Source organism: Dermacentor silvarum, chromosome 1 (assembly GCF_013339745.2).
Source record: "Dermacentor silvarum isolate Dsil-2018 chromosome 1, BIME_Dsil_1.4, whole genome shotgun sequence".
NCBI lineage: Eukaryota > Metazoa > Arthropoda > Arachnida > Ixodida > Ixodidae > Dermacentor > Dermacentor silvarum.
In genome coordinates this window covers 201,169,757-201,188,283 of record NC_051154.1, presented here as the reverse complement: position 1 = coordinate 201,188,283, position 18,527 = coordinate 201,169,757, and the positions used below count along the sequence as shown (strand labels likewise).

Sequence of the window (18,527 nt, the reverse complement as noted above, 5' to 3'; positions counted from 1 at the left end):
CAAGTGATCCCGATTACCTCACTCCAAATGCAAAAGCAGTAGATATACAACACCGCAAGAGTTTTAACAACTTTCTTGTAGTCGCTTTGCATGCAGGCATGAAAATCTTGACATTTATTTAAGCAAATTGCTTTGCAACAGCCTTTATCTGCCCTTATACCCTCTCCACCAGGAGATAACCGGGACCCTAAGCTTTCTACATCTTATCTTCCACTAAGTATGATAACGCAAATCATCACCACCAACTCCAACAAAAGCCTGCAACAGCTTGATAATGTCACCATGACAACAAAAAACATGTTGAAGTACAGCGAATGCTTACTATTTGTGAGATGGCACTTTCAATCGAAAATACCTCTTTGTTGTACGGAAAAAAACTTGGTTGCTGTAGCATTGCGCGGGTTAAGTTTACCAATCCCCGTGGAGACGTGGGGCTGTTATAGCCTTCAGGCATTACCTTTGATTAGAGGCACACCGTCTCTGTCTGTGAATACAATAGCCTGGAGACCTTGGACTCTAAATATGGAAAAAAAAAAGAAAGGAAAAAAGACATGTTCTACTTTTTGTTGCACAAGAAAACACAGGCAAGAGGCTCAAGTTTTGTCCACTTGATATATTATCTCGAAGGTGACAAGCATTGTTTTCATATTTCGAGCGTTACAGCCTGTAATGTCGCAAGTTATACCAACGAAGCAAAAAACCATGACACAGAGGTGACATAATGTCGCAGATAGCCCGCGTCCGTTTACATGCATCCCACGCTAAAAAACGTTCTCTGGCTGACCGAAATATTGAACTCGTCTTCTCTATATATATTGTCGTCTTCTCTCTTCAGTCTTTTGTGAGTTGCTCAGATCAAAATATCTCAGTACGAACAAGTAAAATCTCGATCGTGCTAAAAAACAACAACAACAAACTAATGAGGAGTCTTACTGTGCGTGTCATGACAATCCCGTTATTTGTCATTCGTTCTTAGAACACCGTTAACTCAATTCACCGATGTTTACACTGTAGTTTACCAACACAAAAATACGCACACGCAAACAGAACAGCAGAAGAGTTTGCCTACCTGGATATGATATGAATAAGGTGCTTCTTCAACTCCTGCAACGGCACAGAAAAGTCGTAAGGGTCTGGGTAAAAATACACTCGTGACATTTGATGGGCGTGTGTATCGCGGCAGCGATAGGACAGCGCAGGAACTAAGGGGTGTTTAAAACGATCGGTGCTTCTAGAGCTATTACAGTCGGCCCACGCATTTAACCTACATGCAGCTCCCTGTACACCTAAGCACACGCACAGTTGGCCAGCAAATTAACAACCTTATTAAAACCATGCATCAGGGGCTAAAAATCATATGACTCACATCAGCCATGGTGTTTACATCAGATAGCATCCGACGCGCCACCGCACAGAAACGACTCATACTAGCCAGTGCACGACAGGATTTCAAATACAGAACTACAATATCGACAAAAAATTCTTTATAATTTAAAGATATACATAACAAAAAGCTATGTTTATTTTATTGCGCTGTGATATGAAAGCCCTTACAAAAGCATTATTTAAAAAAAAATACTATAAGTAACTTACTTCTTCTATAAAAAATATTAGCTTCAACAGTAAATTCTTAGTGATTATTTTACATTGAATACCTTGGCACCACTAACTTACGTGATGAATTTGATCTATTTATTTTGCACTGCTTCTACCAAAGAGCGGTACGGCGGTAGATTTGAAACGACAATCACTCATTCGTTTTCGTCCTTATTCTCGTCACTTCTTAACACGGCCAACGGCCGGATACCAGTTACAGTGCACCGTGTCGTGTGGTTTCTGCAGAAAGCTGAAAACACTCACGCTAACGATGAACGCAATACGGGACGCCAGTTTTTAGTACCGAAAGCAACCGGTTCGAAGGTTCTCTAGCGAGCCACAAGGAAGCGTATTGAGATGAATCTCCTTAATAGTAGCCAGGCTCAGGACAATGACTGAACATGTACTAAAACATGGCCGCCCGAATCTCATTGGAAACGTGCAGTGCATTTTCATTGAACGGTCACGACTAAAAGTTTTGAATGAGCTCTAACAGACACGCAGCGAAGTCGGGAAGTTTCGCCGAAAGCGCGGAATAAGCGTTGTCGTTTCGTCATTAGAGAGAACGCGAGAGAGGAAGAGAAACTGATGCACCGAGGAAAATAATGACAGGCCATTTTTTTTAATACCCGTGGACAACTTTCTGTGGCAAATCAATGAAGGGAAAGCTGCGCAGACAAAGCGCGCACAATTAAGAGCGCACCTGAAAATAGTCCCGCATTCCCATGCACGTTAGTTTTAGCAAGGGAAGAGAAACCATTAACATCTTTACAACAGCAAAATAAAAGAAAACACACCACTGAGGGTAAAATTTGACTTTCTGTTTTTCTCTTCCTCGTTTGTCGTTTGGGAAATCGCGAAACCATCGCACGTGGAGGCTACGCTGATTCCCCCAGTATTCATTCCAAGAAACCAAAAACCCAAAAGCACTGTTAGCGCTGTCGAACACTGCCGAAATACTTGGCGCAGTAAAACATGTGCAGCTCGGTCTGGTGTGGGAAACACAAACACGTTCTTTTCAAAAGCTCGGCAGAGCATGGGCCCTATAGCTAATATGGCCCCACCAACAAGCAAGCCTATAAGAACAGTCATACCATGAAGTTCGTAGGGTGTTTACAAACAGGTGTTTTACTCGTATATTAACTCATACTGGGAAAACTGGGAGATGCCTTAAAGATAGGCTCGAAAAGCACTAGCTGTGCTGCTGTAAAGGCGCAAATGGCGGATCACAGCTGGAGATGCGGGCGCACTCCATAACATATGCTAGGCCACACATACCCCGCCGTTTTGCATCCCAGGCAGAGAGATTTTCAAGGCATGCTCAATCCATACCGAACGTGACAACTGCGTCAGTTCCTTGTCCGTTTCATTATCTGAAAAACAGCTCGGATACCTCTGTAGTTCCATAGCTGGCGTGCAGTGAGCTCTATAGCTCGCATTGTTGGTTGGGCGCCTTAAACTCGAATCTTTGAAAATTCTAATTAAAGAAAGAAAAAAGCCTTCTCCCAAATATGCAAGATTTTCTCCATCTTTCCGGTGCCACTTCGACCTCTTAATGCAATTGCTACCTCCCTTTCATTTTCACACCCACTCCGTCTCCAGGGCTCACTCAGACGGATTTGGCTCTTAGCCTGAGCGAGTTTGAGTGAATCGACTCAATAGTTCGCCGACCTATGTCCACGATAACCCTCCCGTTTTATCTTCGCACCCCCTACCGCACCCCCTACCGGCAGCTTCTCCGCGTTACCGGGAACTTATGTCGAAGGCCATGCTTTTGTGCGCGGCAATCGGCAACAGTTGTGCGAGCAGGAAATACGTCATGGTGGCCATGTTGTAAGTTCACTATAGCTGGCGACTATCATCCGGGCGTCGCAACTTGAGAATCGAACGTCTGCGCACATGAGATTTTGTCGATTTTGTGCCTGTGCATGTAGAACAAGAAAAATAGTACGCATGAACCGTTTGGTAGGCAATGAGCGACTACGGCTTAAGCGGTCAGCCAATACATGGGGTTCAATGGGTGCTGGGTGGGGGAATCTTCGCGACTACGTTTAAACCGCAGTTACGCATTAAGCGGGTACGTATTAACGAGGTTTGACTGTACTATCCTTACTTCGTATATTAATCGGCGCTTCGCCTTTCGGGCGAAACTGGGACTTTTTTGTTCATTGCAATTTTAGTGTATTGGGAATAAATCTTGAGCGATAGTACATACGGTAAGCGTTTCTTTTTCGAATTTTCGTGCCAAACCTGCATATAACTAAATCCTCTTTATAACGAAGTTTTTCAGGAATTTGTCAATTTCGTTATATCCAGGTTTAATGTACATTCTTTATCCCTTGTGTAATTAAACTTTGCATTCATTTTAGCGAAATACATTTTTGTTATGTATAACTTGAATATAATTATTTGAAGATTTGTAGATCTACGGACATTGCAGGGGTTACTACAAATATTGCATTTCTAAATGCAAGCGTTTTAATTTCCGAATGAATGCTGTACGGGTGGCAGTAGCTCGGCCAAGCTGCGATAGAGCACCGTTTTCTCCTGCCACTTTTTTTCACTGTATGTTGATTCCATAACGCAAAAATAAAAATTGTTTGATTTAAAAAAAAGAAAATTTGCCAACAGGTTCGGAAGTGGAACTTCCTTCATCAGGGCCATATTGGCTTCTGAGCTTCTTGCGAGCAGCGGCAGTAATATATATCGAGGTGCGGCTCACTTCACCCTCCAAAATGAGTGAGGGTACGCGGTTAATTAAAAAAAAAAAAAACAGATTCTTTCTTTCTTTCTCTTCGTATCCTCCCTCCGTTTGGACGGTGAAGTGAACTTCACCTTGATGCACACTACTGCCGCTGCACGCAAGTAGTTCAAAAGTCAATATGGCCCTGATGAAAGAAGTTACACTTCCGAACCTGTTGGCAAATAAAAATGAACTATATTTCAGCACCCCATTGTACCTTCTTTTCAAGTTTCAACTAGAAGCTGACCATTCGATTAGTCTTCGCTCGCTCTCTTTCTCTCTCTCACTATATATATATATATATATATATATATATATATATATATTCTTGAAGACAACTTTATATATATCCTCGTAAAAACAACCACAATTTCTCGCCAAAGCTGGGTCGTTCGACTGGATGCTTCCAAGAGTGACCCCTATACCCACCGGAAAGCCATATACGACAGCCTGTTGCTGTATACCTGTTGAGGAGCGAAACAATCAGCTTAATCTAGGTACCTATATATATATATATATATATATATATATATATTCTACTAACATCCCGAAATTGGGGTGTATTAGTTCATTGCCGCATACATCTGCAATGAGGGTGTTACCCTCACGACCCTCGCGACCTGTATGCTAGAAGTAGGGTCGCAGAAATACAGCGACTGACAGCTGGCAAGCAGTGGACCCACTGCAGAAGCAAAGTAAACCCGGCCGACTTACTCACAAGAGGTATCGCGGCGGTCAGGTTTCTGCGTTCGTCAATGTGGTGGAAAGGTCCTACTTGGCTTTCTCAACCTATGTATACATGGAAGACCGACGTCACCTGCTCAATCCCCTCAACCGCTCATGTCTTAGCTTCAGACACCGCATGCACTGTCACCGCCATGCAACCGCAAGCGTTGCTCCAGGATCGCAGACTACAGCCAGTACTCGCGCCTTCTTCGGGTTACTGCATGGGTCTACCATTTGATCAACAACAGAGGGCTACGACGAGCCCCTACGTCCGGACCACTGATTGCTCAAGAAATAGAACGAGCCGAGCATTACTGGATTAAACAAGTCCAGCAGGTGCACTTTTCTGACGACATAGAAGCACTTTCAGCTATAGTAAACAGGTACCATGCTTCATCTCGCCTGCTAGTCTAGAGCACTGCACGGGCTCGGGCTTACCCGAAAGCCCGGGCCGGGTAGAGGAGTTTTTTCACTATCTCGGGCACGGCGTGTGCTTTTTGACCCGGGCCCGGGCCGGGCTCGGGTTTTTTGACGCGGGCCCGGGCCGGGCTCGGGCTTTCTGCGAGTTATTCTCGGGCTTCTCAACTCTGAAAAACATGTATTTTTCGGTCTCGGGCCGGGTTCGGGCCGGTCTCGAGTCGGGCTCGGGCCGGGCTCGGGCTTAAGGTAAAGGGGTGGCGGGCCGGGCCGGGCGGGTAATGTAGATTATTTCCGGGCCCGGGCCGGGCCCGGGTCTCGCCATTAAACAATTGATCGGGCTCGGGCGGGCCGCAAACATCGGCCCGTGCAGTGCTCTACCTGCTACTTCTGCGTCCGTTGCTCGACGACAATGGACTTATCCGCATTGGAGGACGTTTCCAGCTTCTGATAGGCCTTCGGTCAGTCCGCCACCCTGTAGTGCTTCCTGGTCGTGACGTTGTCGCGCAGCTGCTCATTCGTTCAACCCACGAACGGATGCTTCACTCTAGCGTCGAACAGACACTCACCGAGCCACGTGAACGCTTCTGGCTGCTTAAAGGTCACCAAGCAGTGAAGTATGCCCTGAGAGGATGTCTGATTTGCAGAAGACGCAAGCTCGCGCAAGAGTCAGCACCAATAGCACCGTTGCCACGAGACTGCATGGATTTCTGAAGCGACTCCATTTACAGTTGTCGGGGTTGACTTCTGCGGACCGCTTTATTGTCGTTCAGCACAGCAAACTCACCTCAAAGCCTACATCGCCGTCTTCTCATGCGCGGTAACACGTGCTCTTCATCTCGAGCTTACAGCTGACATGACAGCCACCAGCTTCCTCGCCGCATTTCGGCGTTTCATCTCTCGTCGGGGCATCCCTTCGACCATTTATTCAGACAACGCCCTCTCCTTTTATCACTGCGCTGGACAACTCGGAAATGATCCCGCATTCAGTTGGGCAGATTTCTGCAGTGCACGTCGCATCGAATGGAAGTTCAACGTCGAGCGAGCGCTTTTGTGGGGAAGATGGTGGGAACGACTGTTCCGCATCACTAAGGACACATTGAAGCGCTGTCTAGGTCGAAATTCCATCTCCTTTGAAGACATAACTATACTGTTCTGTGAGTGGTAGAGGCGAACATCAACAGCCGTCCCTTAACGCATATGTCTGTAGACCCTGACGAGCTATGCCCTCTGACGCCTTCACACTTCTTACTTGACAAACGTGCAACGTGCTTGCCTCAAGAGTTGGACACTACGCTACCCCAGTCAACAAGCGTCGATCTGCGACGTCGAAGCTTCATCGACGACGTAAAGCTTGCATCGGCAAGCTTTAACAGACCATCTCTGGAAGCGCTGGCGCAAGGAGTACTTGCTTCTGCGCTCTGCACACGAGGCGACACCCAAGCTGCCACCACGACTTCAACTATAGGAGACGTCGTCCTGGTGCACGACGACGATTCGCCGCCTATCCTGTGGAAGCTGGCCCGGGTGACGGAACTGCTTCCTGGTCGTGACGGCGTCGCTCGAACATGCTGCCTGAAGCTGGCGTCCGGCTCCGTGATAAGTCGTCCCGTGCAGAAGGTTTACCGTCTTGAAGCCGGCAACATCTAGCAATTTTTCGGCCGCGGGAGTGTGTTACAAATAAAAAAGAAGGTGCGCCGAGCACGCGCTGCGGCCACGGGCGCTGCGGGCTCAGTTGCTACCAGAGGACGAACGAGTCAGACGTCCGGGTCTAAGCCCCGTCGTTATTTTGCTACAGAGGGGTTATACCAAGTAAAAAAAAAAAGGAGAACAAAATATACGGACGAAAGCTTGTAAATGGCAGGTTATGGTGAGGGCATAATTGAAAGGTTGATGCAGTTCCTAAAACAGTCGCAGTTTCGCCCGAAAGGCGAAGCATCAATTGCGATAGCAAATTTACTAGTAGAGATCTATACGGAATAAGGATAGTAGTTTTATCGGCTGCATAAACTTGCGCACATTCGCTTACTAACTGAATTAACAAGCATGGTACCAACGCGCACAAGCAAACATGAATAGATCGCACTCGATGACCGCAGACAACCACTGTCAAAACGCTGGCGGGAGCAAGCGTGGCGGAAGCAGCGACCGAAGGTTCTTGCGGTCTATCGCTTCAGCGGAAACATAGCGGCGAAAGCACAGCGCATACAAAGGTAAGAGCTGTGTGGAAATCGCTTTCAAGATACCGTGCGCGCGACAGCCCTCAGCCGCGCAAAGTACAAGCACGCTGTTGCTGGCACAGTAGAAGCCGCGCCCCCTCCCTCCTGCGCTGCCTTCCCGCTTTCCTCCTTTCTTGAGGGAGATTGATTCGCCAGCGCACCGTGGTCACCAGTTCCCCTTGCGCCCGGTCGCAAGATATGCATTGGGTGCTGCAGTTAAACGTCACCTCCCCTCCCTCCCTCCCTCCCTCCCTCCCTCCCATCCCCCACGGCCATTCGCTCGACGGAAGACGTAGCGTTTAAGGTCCCTGTATGTTCCAAAGGTAGCGCAAACTATTGTTCAAATAGGAAAGGAGAATTTCCTCCCCGCCCTCTACCCCTCTCCTGACTTCTTCGCCGTTTTCCGCTCTCCCATTGGACGAGGCTTGACGCGTGACGAACAACCCGCGCGGGTTCGTTACCGCGGGAAAACGGCGCCATTGGTGAGCGTAGAAACACGGGGACACATGTGCGCTGCGCGTGAGCGTAGGCTTTTTACATTTTTGAAGACGCGCTCGGCTGCAGCACGATGCCGACTTGCTGTGCTGTTGGATGTTCGAATAGCATTGCCAAGTGGGGCAAGCTTTGTGCGGTTCCTCGTGGCAAACTAAACCTCAAACGGCGAGCGATATGCCTCCACCGTATTCGACTGGCTTCAAAAAAGTCTGGTAGCAGGAGTATTGCAATGAGGGACGCCGTTAAAAACCAGCAATAATTTTGTTTCAAGTTTTCACTATAAGAATGTGCAAGTATGTAATGTGTAATGATTGCTGTGTTGCAATGTCTTTATCTTATTATCTATATATCAGGAATTCATAAAGGTGATCTTACCTTTATGCAATACTGATGTTATGTGCAATAATTGTTTTGTTTGAATGTTTTGTCTTATTATATGAATGTACTTGTGTTGTGAAAGAGTGCCTTTATCTTTATGTATACGCTTAAAAATGCGCGAAGATGCAATGTGCAATGATTGCTTTGTTTCAATGTGTTATCATATTTGCAAACTTGTGAACGAGAAAGAGTGCTCTTTGTTCGCTACAATAATCGTATTTCCATTGTTTCAACTATGTGTAAATGTGTGTTCATTGAAAATATTAAAAAGTACTTGGCATTTGGAGGCGCCCTTACTGAGGGTGGTTCTGATCGCTGTTCTCACTCAGTTAGTGATGAACGCGGGAAGGTGGTGCGGCCGCGAGTTCACCATCGGCCAACGAATGAGTAAGAAAAAAAAAAAAGTCCCGGTTTATGCTCTGCGGCGAACAAAGGCGCATTTTGCCAATATGAATACCAGCATGACTTCTCATAAAATGAGCATAATGGCAGAGTCGCCAATTAAAGAGCAAAACGCAGAAAGCGCGCGCACACACACGGGAATCAAGGCATATAACTGAGGGGAAAAGAAAAGCGCGCGGATGCATTTTGGAAATTAAAAAAAAAAAAACACGTTGGGGGTATTTAGCACATAAATGTCTTCGCTGTGTTGTGTGTGCATAGTTTGATGTATAGCTCTGATGCATAGTTTGATGTAGCTTTGTTTTCGTAAATGTGGCAGGTAAACAGAACACCATTCGATTCCGAGAAACAATCAGCAGTAGTAAAGACTGCTTAGGATTGCGTTTAACTTGTTATGCCTTTTGTTTTCCTCGTCTGAGTGACGCAGATTCTACTAATAATTGAAGGTACTACGTATCTTACGTAGATATCTTACGTACAAACAGCCTTAATTGTGAAAATGCGCCCAGAACAGTCACGTTTCAAGCAAGCGCTTCAACGCGCCGCATGCAATACGAAATGAAGCGGGCGCTAGCGGCGCGGCGCGCTTCGCTCACTAAAATGGCGGCCGAGAGGGAGGGGCGAGAAGGAAACGGCACGGAAAGGAGGAGTTTGCGCTACCTTTGAAAAATACACGGAACACTGCGTTTGCTCTCCGCCGTGCGCTCGCCCTCTGTGGAAGCGCGCGTCCCTCGCGCGCTTTCACTCGCACATACAGCATACAGCGCGCGGCGACGATTTTATCGCCGTTGGACTTTATACGGAACCTCAAGGCGATGACGACGGTGGCGACGACGACGGCGGCGACGGCGACAGCAGAAAAGCGCTTGGAGTGTCCATATAATTGCTATCACAATAAAACAGATGTTTATTGCGTGGGCGTTTCGGCCGGAGACCGACCTTTCTCAAGACTCCGCCCCTGCGCACAGCGGCGGCAAAATAGACGACAAAGGACACTATGCACGCACGTGCGCTGACCCTGTTCACGTTTTATTGCGATAGCAATTATATGGACACTCAAAAGCAGATTTCTGCCGTCGGCGTCGCCGTCGCCATGAGGTTCCGTATGACGTCAATGGAGATGAAATCGTCGCCGCGCGCCGAACGCTGTATGTGCGAGTGAAAGGGCGCGAGGGGCGCGCGCTTTCACGGGGAGTGAACGCACGGCGGAGAACAAACGCGCGTTCTGCGCCGTGCTCCCTTAAGGGCTGCAGAAGTAGGCGTCTCTTTCCTCCTTTACAGTCACCATATATGTAGAGTAGAGCACTGCACGGGCCTGATTTTTCGGCCCGAGCCCGGCCCGGGCCCGTAATACAAAGCCCGAGCCCGGCCCGGGCCCGGGCGTACATGACCGAGACCAGCCCGGGCCCGGCCCGGGCCCGTGGTTCCAAGCCCGGGCCCGACCCGGGCCCGTGTTACTGAGCCCTGGCCCGGCCCGGGCCCGGGCGTTCATTACTAAGCTTAGCTATGGCCCGCGTGTGCATGATCAGGCCCGGCCTGTAAGAAAAAAAATTCTTTTTTTTTTTACTTACAGATTGTGCCGTATCTGTCAGCCTCACCTTCTAGAGGTTTAATAAGCTACAGTATATAAGCAATAAAAGGCCGAAATCTTTGTTTCTCCCACGGGAACATCAGTAATCCGGCCCATTGCCTGTGCTACTATTTTTCTGGTGGTGCGCATGCACTTACCTTGATTTGTACGATATAGTTCTATGATGTCATTTAGCATGCAAATATACAGGGCGTTTCATTTTAGCTGAACCAAATTTTTAAAGATTGCCTGTGGCAGATAGCGCAATTATAATCCTTGATCTAAACTACTCGATGAGGTGGCCATTATTTCCACGAGAAATCAAAATGCCTAATTGAAGAATTAACATTATTATGCTAACTAACGTTTTAAATAGTTATTTTATGGCACATCTTTCAATCTACGAATTATAGCCGCCGAGTTCGCAAGGCATATCCACCTGGAACGAATTCTCAGGACTAAACCAGTTTCGAGATAATAATTTTCAAAGTGTCCGACGAAATAAATCGAATCAAATCAATTTATTGTCCAGTTTACATGCTGGACGGTCATTTTGGACTAAAAGCTACATATGTAGCTTGACATATGTAGCTGGGCACGCCATGTAATGCGTAGGATGGATAACCGGTGGACCATTAGGGTTACAGAATAGATACCTAGAGAAGGAAAGCGCAGTCGAGGTCGGCAGAAAACCAGATGGGATGATGAAGTTAGGAAATTTGCAGGCGCAAGTTGAAAACAGCTAGCGGAAGACAGGGGTCAGTGGAGATCACAGGGAGAGGCCTTCGTCCTGCAGTGGACATGAATAGGCTGATGATGATGATGATCATGATCATGTAGCTTGACGTGACCCAAAAGACCAGGCGAGGCAATAGTACAGCAAACAGTGTGCACACATGCACAATAATTCACATATATTTTCAGCTTTCGCTGGAATTCCTCATAGACGAAATAGCTATGAACAGAAAAACAAAGAATATTTGCGTCACGGCGAGTTAACAGAATTGGAAAAACTTTTAACAGAATACATTTTAAACAACACTACAATAACAATACTAGCTATACAAAACAACGCAACACCATCTATACAACATATCATGAGACTGAATTTTACAAGATCAACATTTGCTAAGAAAACGAAACAGGATTTACATTATATACTCAGAACCATACACAAAGGCAGAATAATAATCACATCAGATACACTACAAGCGACCAAGGTGTCAGCTGAGTTCTTTCTTACTGAAATTACCGCCATTTTTGTATCTGTTCAAAGTGAATGGTAGGTAATGTATTAACGACTGAAGCTTATAGAGTGTTCTGAAGTATGGAATGGACCATATCTCAGGATTTCTTGTGTTCGCATTAATGCGACGACGCTCTAAGGATGCTAATTGTTTTATGTAGTTCCAAGCTAATTCTGACATTGATGGCCTAATTGAACGTTGAACATAATTACGCGAATTAACTTTTTAATTAATTATGTTACGGCACATCTTTCAATCTACGAATTATAGCCGCTGAGTTCGCAAGGCGTATCCACTTCGAACGAATTCTCAGGACTGAACCAGTTTCGATATACTAACTTTCAAAGTGTCCGACGAAATGCATGGGCGTTCCAGTTAACCTTTTGAGGAAAACGCTGTTTTATGCATTGAAGCACAAAAGTAACTGGCCTTAGCGCTAAAATAATGCCATAGTATTAAAACTGGTAATAGTGCGATCGCAAAAGCGGTAACATGGAAATGGTTTCAGGAGTGGTTCTTTGTATAATTTATTTTTCCTTACGCGGAAACAATGTTCGTTTTTGCGGAAAAGAAAAAAAAAATTAGCGTAGCTTGCACTGGCGGCGCAATGCTAAAGAGACAGCGGAGATGATAGGCACCTAGCTAGTCCTGGCTTCTGGGCTAGGCTAAGCACTACCAAGTCATCCCCAGCATTTCCCGGAATTGATTTATTATTGATTGATTATCTATTAGCTATTGATTGGCTATCTATTGTCTATTGCAAGATATTGGCCACGTATTTGGGATAGGTTAAGCACTACCAACTTATCCGAATTTATTGATTATTGATCAATTATCGATTAGCTATTTATTGGCTGTCGATTGGCTATCGTAAGGTATTGGCCACGTATTTGGGCTAGGCTAAAGTCATTCCCAGCATTTTCGGGAATCTATTGATTATTGATCGATTATCGACTAGCTATTGATTGGCTATCAATTTCCTATCGATATGCAATTAGTCCCCACCATTATTAGCTAGACTTAACCAGGCTCAGCTTCGCTAGTTCACAGGTGTATGTGCTATTGCGCTTGGACCCTTTCTGCACTGCTGCCAGGATCGGCCCACATTTTTGTATTCAGCGGACACATTAGACCCGGCTGAAACACCTCCGCTGTTAAAAATGAGAACTTCATCTGTTTTACTATTTTCTTTGATAAGATAGTCATCTGATAAGATATACAGTCAAGAGAGCGGTGTGGATCTGAGAACAAACGGGGATAACCGATATTCTAGTTGACATTAAGAGGAAAAAATGGAGCTGGGCAGGCCATGTAATGCGTAGGATGGATAACCGATGGACCATTAGAGCTACAGAATGGATACCAAGACAAGGGAAGCGCAGTCCATGGAGGATGGCAGAAAACTAGGTGGGGTGATGAAGTTAGGAAATTCGCAGGCGCAAATTAGAATGAGCTAGTGCAAGACAGGGTTAATTGGAGATCGCAGGGACAGGCCTTCGTTCTGCAGTGGACATAAATATAGGCTGATGATGATGATGACAGTCATCTTGCACGTGTCACTTCAGCTTGGCACAGAATACATTGAAACATGCAATGCATAACGGTCGCGTGTGTTCGAAGGCCTAATTAGGCCCTTCAATGAGCGGGCCCGAGTCTGGCCCGGGCCCTCGGCTTTAAGCCCGGGCCCGGCCCGAGCCCGCCGACAAACGCTTCGGACGGCCCGGCCCGGCCCGCGGGCCGGGCCCGGGCTTTCGGGCCGGCCCGGGCCCGTGCAGTGCTCTAATGTAGAGCAAACGCGCCTTCCTCCGACGTGCGAAAGGCCGTGGGGGAGGGGGGGGAGGGGGAGGGAAGGGAGGCGACGTTTAGCTGCGGCACCAAGTGCCTATTTATATCAGAGGCTCCGGCAACAGTCACCAACGCCGCATGCATTTTGAGCGAACGCGGGCAAAACGCCGACGGCGTCGACAACAGTTCTGCGTGTTGCCGGTGCTGCTGCATGTCCAAGTTTATACAGCTGATAAAGCTAATGTCATTATTCCGTATAGCTCTCTACAGATTTGCTATCGCAATTGATGCTTCGCCTTTCAGGTGAAACTGCGACAACTTTTTGCCTGCAACCGCTTCTTGTGCCGCGTTTTCCCGCTTTTAGGGCAACTGCACGGTGGCCCTCGTAACCTAAAATCTCACGCTCGTTAAAGCAAGCCCTTCATACACGAACTCTTCAATGGCTGTTGGTGTAAATCCTTGGCTTCACTCTCTCGGCCGGGGACCGAAAGGTCGAACACAAATTTGTGATGTTTTCCAATGTGGATTTTTTCAAATAACTACATAGTTGCAACGATCGATGCGGTGGATCAAAAATTTATTTTGCGGACTGTGCTCAATGCCCCCAACCGAAAAGAGAGGCGGTGCTATCATGGACACAACTGGGGTAACCGTATGATGACGAAGCAAGCTATTTGTCGCGAGATCGACCTGGATGTGGCAGCACCATCGCTGCATTACTGCGGATAGGCTCTAGGATGCGCGCACGGAAACACGGAAACATACAACGCGCTGATTGCCGGGAGCTGGTATCATATAGTGTTCTCCGTCGGCAGAGATCTGAGCAGCAAACGCGCATAATATATATGTGAGCTAAAGAATCACGAACGTTCAGGTAACAGAAAGCTGGCACTCAAAACTCACAGTTCAGGTTCTCGCACTTTTCCTGGTGGTTTCTGTTGAGGCACTTACAAAGGCCACATTTCCTATTAAATTTGCCATAAATGCTATAGAATTCCTCGGCCACGAACTTAAAATGCAAGTTTATGCGCGCTCTACTTCGCTGCTTGTACTATACGCATCTGTATTTGTTTCATCTATTCTGTGCAGCAAATGCGAAAAACTGAGGCCGATTTCCGTTATTTAGCCACGTCACTCTCAACGATTACGCTTTAACACGGTCGCCGCGTTGCCTCTTCATTCGCGATTTTGAGAGAATTATTGTATTTTTATCACAATAACAATTCTAAATAAAATCTGTTCTCGCAGGGTAATGCGCACGATAGTTATGCAAAAAACGCTTTCTGATTATTTAAGCGCCAAAATGAGTGGAGTATTTCGTATTTGTAAAGTTCATTAACAAAGGCTGCGATCTTCAGTCAAGCTAACGACATTACACATAACCACGAAATAAAATTAACAGTCGCTCGCAACTCAATGTTATGACATCCTGCGTATATAGGCTGTCGTTTCACACATGATGCTTATGTAATACTTTTTTATCCCTTCGCCTCAACTATATATGCACTGGTTGGTCATTTTTAAGTTTTACGGAATTTTTAAAAGATCAACTGTGGCACATAGCACAATTCTTGTCTTTGAGCTGGATTGTTCGAAGAGGCGGACATTACTAGCACGAGCAATTGAAACATATATTCAACTAATTAACAAAAATTCTGTAATCAACTTTCTGATTAATTACTTTACGGCACACACTACAATTTACGAATTGTAGCCGGTGAGATTGCAAGACGTATTCATTTGAAATGAATTTCCCGGATGACACCAGTTTCGACATATCATTTGCCAAAGTGTGGGACGAAATACATGGGGGGTCCAGTTACTATTGGGCTTCAATGCATAAAAGAGCGTTTTTGTTAAAAAAAGTAAGTGGAGCAATAATCATTTTTACGACGAGTTTGATGGCGCATATTTCCAAACTGGTGTCATCCTTCTTCTTCTTTCTGGGGTTTTACGTGCCAAAACCAGTTCTGATTATGAGGCACGCCGCAGTGGAGGGCTCCGGAATAATTTTGACCACCTGGGGTTCTTTAACGTGCACTACAACGCAAGCACACGGGCGTTTTTGCATTTCGCCTCCATCGAAATGCGGCCGCCGCGGCCGGGATTCGATCCCGCGATCTCGTGCTCAGCAGCGCAACGCCTTAGCTGACTGAGCCACCTCGGCGGGTGAGGTGGTGTCATCCTGGAAATGCATTCTAAGCGGATACGCCTTGCGAATTCAATTTGAAATTTGAAATTGTTTATTTGCCATCCTGTACATTACAGATGGGGGACTGTAGAAAGAAAGCTTTCCTTGAACAGCTTGACGCGTCTACAATCCCTTGTTTCCGGCTACAATTCGTAAATTATTTGCAATATGTGCTGTAAAGTAATTAATGCAGAAGTTAATTAGGGAATGTTTGTTAATTATTTGATTATTTGTTTTGGTTTGTCATGCAAGTAATGTCGACCTCTCTGAATAATTCAGCTTAAGGACTACAATTGCATTATCTGCAACATGCGGTTTTTAAAAATTCTGTAAAGCTTAAAAATGATCAACCCGTACACCGGCCACGAGGTCGCGGGTTTGATTCGGCTGCTGCGGCCACATTACGATCGGGGCGGAATGTAAAGAAACGCTCCTGTACCGTGCGTGCACGTTAAAAAAACACCAGGTAATCAAAATTAATCCGGAGTCATGCACTATACGGCGTCAGTCATAACCCAATGTGCAGGCTCAGGCGGTTAAATCCCTGAATTATTTTTAAAGACAGCCGGCATGGTAATAAGAGGGTTGTCGTATATGAGGGCAGCGTTGACCAATGATGTCACCTACGTATGTTGACTAAGGTTATCGTGTTACTTCTTGGTGCAAAGGATCGACGCTCATTTGTAGCAGAGTTTATTAAGTTCAGCAGAAAAACGACCCAGACATGGCTAAATGTGGTTTTGCGGTCACACGTCCGACAGTCATGCAATTAAATTATACGGCAAAGATCAAATGTGTTACGGGAAAAAGTTTAACCATATGGAATTTAAGTTTTTTCTCCCGTGAGCAGTCTTCACGCAGCATGATTCAAGCTGTTAGGAATTTAAGATTGCACAGTATAGAACGCGAAAACGAGGGGCCACTTGAGCACTGCATTCCCACCTCACAGCGATCACCTCATTTGTTTCGACTGCCGTCAAACGCACGTGGCGTACTCGAAGCGATGAGCGGCTTTAAAATTGAAACGTCCGTGGCCGACGGAGGGTGCGATGATAACGCAGGGCGCGCTCGTCAAGGACGATCATTGCTTTTTTTTTTTTTTTTTGCCCTCTCAAAGACGACAACGTCAGGCCCAGCGCTTCTGTTCACTGATTTAAAAAAGAAGAGAAAATAAGAAGAAAAAAAAAGATAAAGAAAAAGATAAAAACAAGAAAAGCAGGCAAGCTATAGTATGAGTGCGCTATATACAAGGAGCAAACAGTCCTCATGAGATATTTAAGTCGTACACGCACGTGTGGACACAAGGGTAAACACTACGGGCTAGCAGACGCACACTGGTTCCGCCAGGGTTCGCCAGCCGGCTACTTCACTCGAGCTCACTAGAGATAGAGCATAGAGCCATAATGAACTGCGAATACGGATGCGTGAGCCTATCTCTATCAAGCCGCCCTCTTCACCACCCAATAAGTGAAAGCTTCACGAATTGTGCTGTTCCTGCCGTCTATATGTATATATATAAGGGCACGTACAAGTGGTATTCTTGCTCCAGTCCCCCTGAACAGCTAGTCTAGTCTTCTTATACTTATTTATTTTTTGGTACTGAGTGTGGCAAATATACGGTTCGGGTGAAAGCTCTGTCTGAAGGCCACTTTAACTGGAACTTTGTTGCGAAACACTTTGAGCCTCATGTATGGTTCTCCTGCCTACCAAGCAGGCAACAGCTAGCGCGCGGGCGCGCCGCGGTGGTGTTGGTGCTGAAGGAGGGCTGTAGCACAGAGAAGGTGCCTCAGAAGGCTGCACTATTTCTTCTTTTATTATTCTTTTCGCTCGCTGCTTGCAAAGAAACTGAATATTTTCTTTTTCTCTTCTGCACGAATGCCCGCCGTACTCTATTATGCTCCGAAGTTTGTGGCTGCCACCAAGGAGCAGAATTTTCTCTTTCGTTGGAAACGTCGATTTAAAGCGCGGTATACGTATACGGCCGCAAAATCGGCCTTTTCACTGCCTCGGCAAGCGAGGTATAGTGAAACATAAGTTCAAGAATCCTAACGTTCTGTGCACTTTACGTCGGAGGCGCTTGCGCAGCCACAGCCGCTTTCAACGCAGCCAGATGCTATACACATGCACTCAATGAGGTGCCCGGGTCAAGAAAATGTTGCCTATTTGTCAGGTCTTGCCGACATCACCGAGAATGCGCTTCCAAGGCTCAGACGTTTGTTTATATGTGAGCTCTCACTGAACCGTCTGGCCATAGTCTATAGGCTCGACACAATTCCGTGACGCGCCCTCATAAATGCCCGTCAGTCTTATCCAGTGATGCAGCAACTTTGCACACCCATTGGAGGCCCCCAAAGGCGATGTCCGTTTCTCGTTCTTCTCTGTCATTTCTACACCTTTTTTTTTTTTTTTCACGCCGAAGGACTGCAAGAAGTGTAGACAGGCTGAAAGTGGCACTGTTCATGATTGTTTGGACGCCCGAGCGTTTTCACTAAACCGAGTGATGTAGCGCTGTCGGAAGCCTCTGTCACCAGGGGCGCGATCTTGTACGCGTTCCAAAATGGAACGGAGGTGTTCCGTTCCATCGAGCCGCACACGATTGGTCAATTTGAACCGCGACGTTCAAATTGACCAATCGTGTGCGGCTCGATGGAACGGAACGCCTCCGTTCCATTTTGGAACGCGTACAAGATCGCGCCCCAAATATAGTGTTACAATGAGCGTCAGTGCGCGCGAAAGGAATGTATACTGACTATACGCG

At 46.4% G+C, this 18,527-nt stretch overlaps 1 protein-coding gene across 3 annotated transcripts in view; it reads right to left on the bottom strand.

Annotated features, from left to right (window-relative positions):
• LOC119436640 (ragulator complex protein LAMTOR3-like) overlaps positions 1-18,527 on the bottom strand; it is a 106,053-nt gene that overhangs the window by 51,108 nt on the left and 36,418 nt on the right. For 2 of the 3 annotated variants that reach the window (XM_049659420.1, XM_037703567.2), the window contains exons 2-3: positions 1,070-1,104; positions 458-516 (exon numbers count right to left, since the gene is read on the bottom strand). In XM_049659420.1, the coding sequence (XP_049515377.1) occupies positions 458-516; positions 1,070-1,104 (94 nt within the window). Of the gene's footprint in view, positions 1-457; positions 517-1,069; positions 1,105-1,366; positions 1,424-18,527 lie in introns of those variants that run through there. The other variant, XM_037703570.2, reaches the window with a different exon arrangement.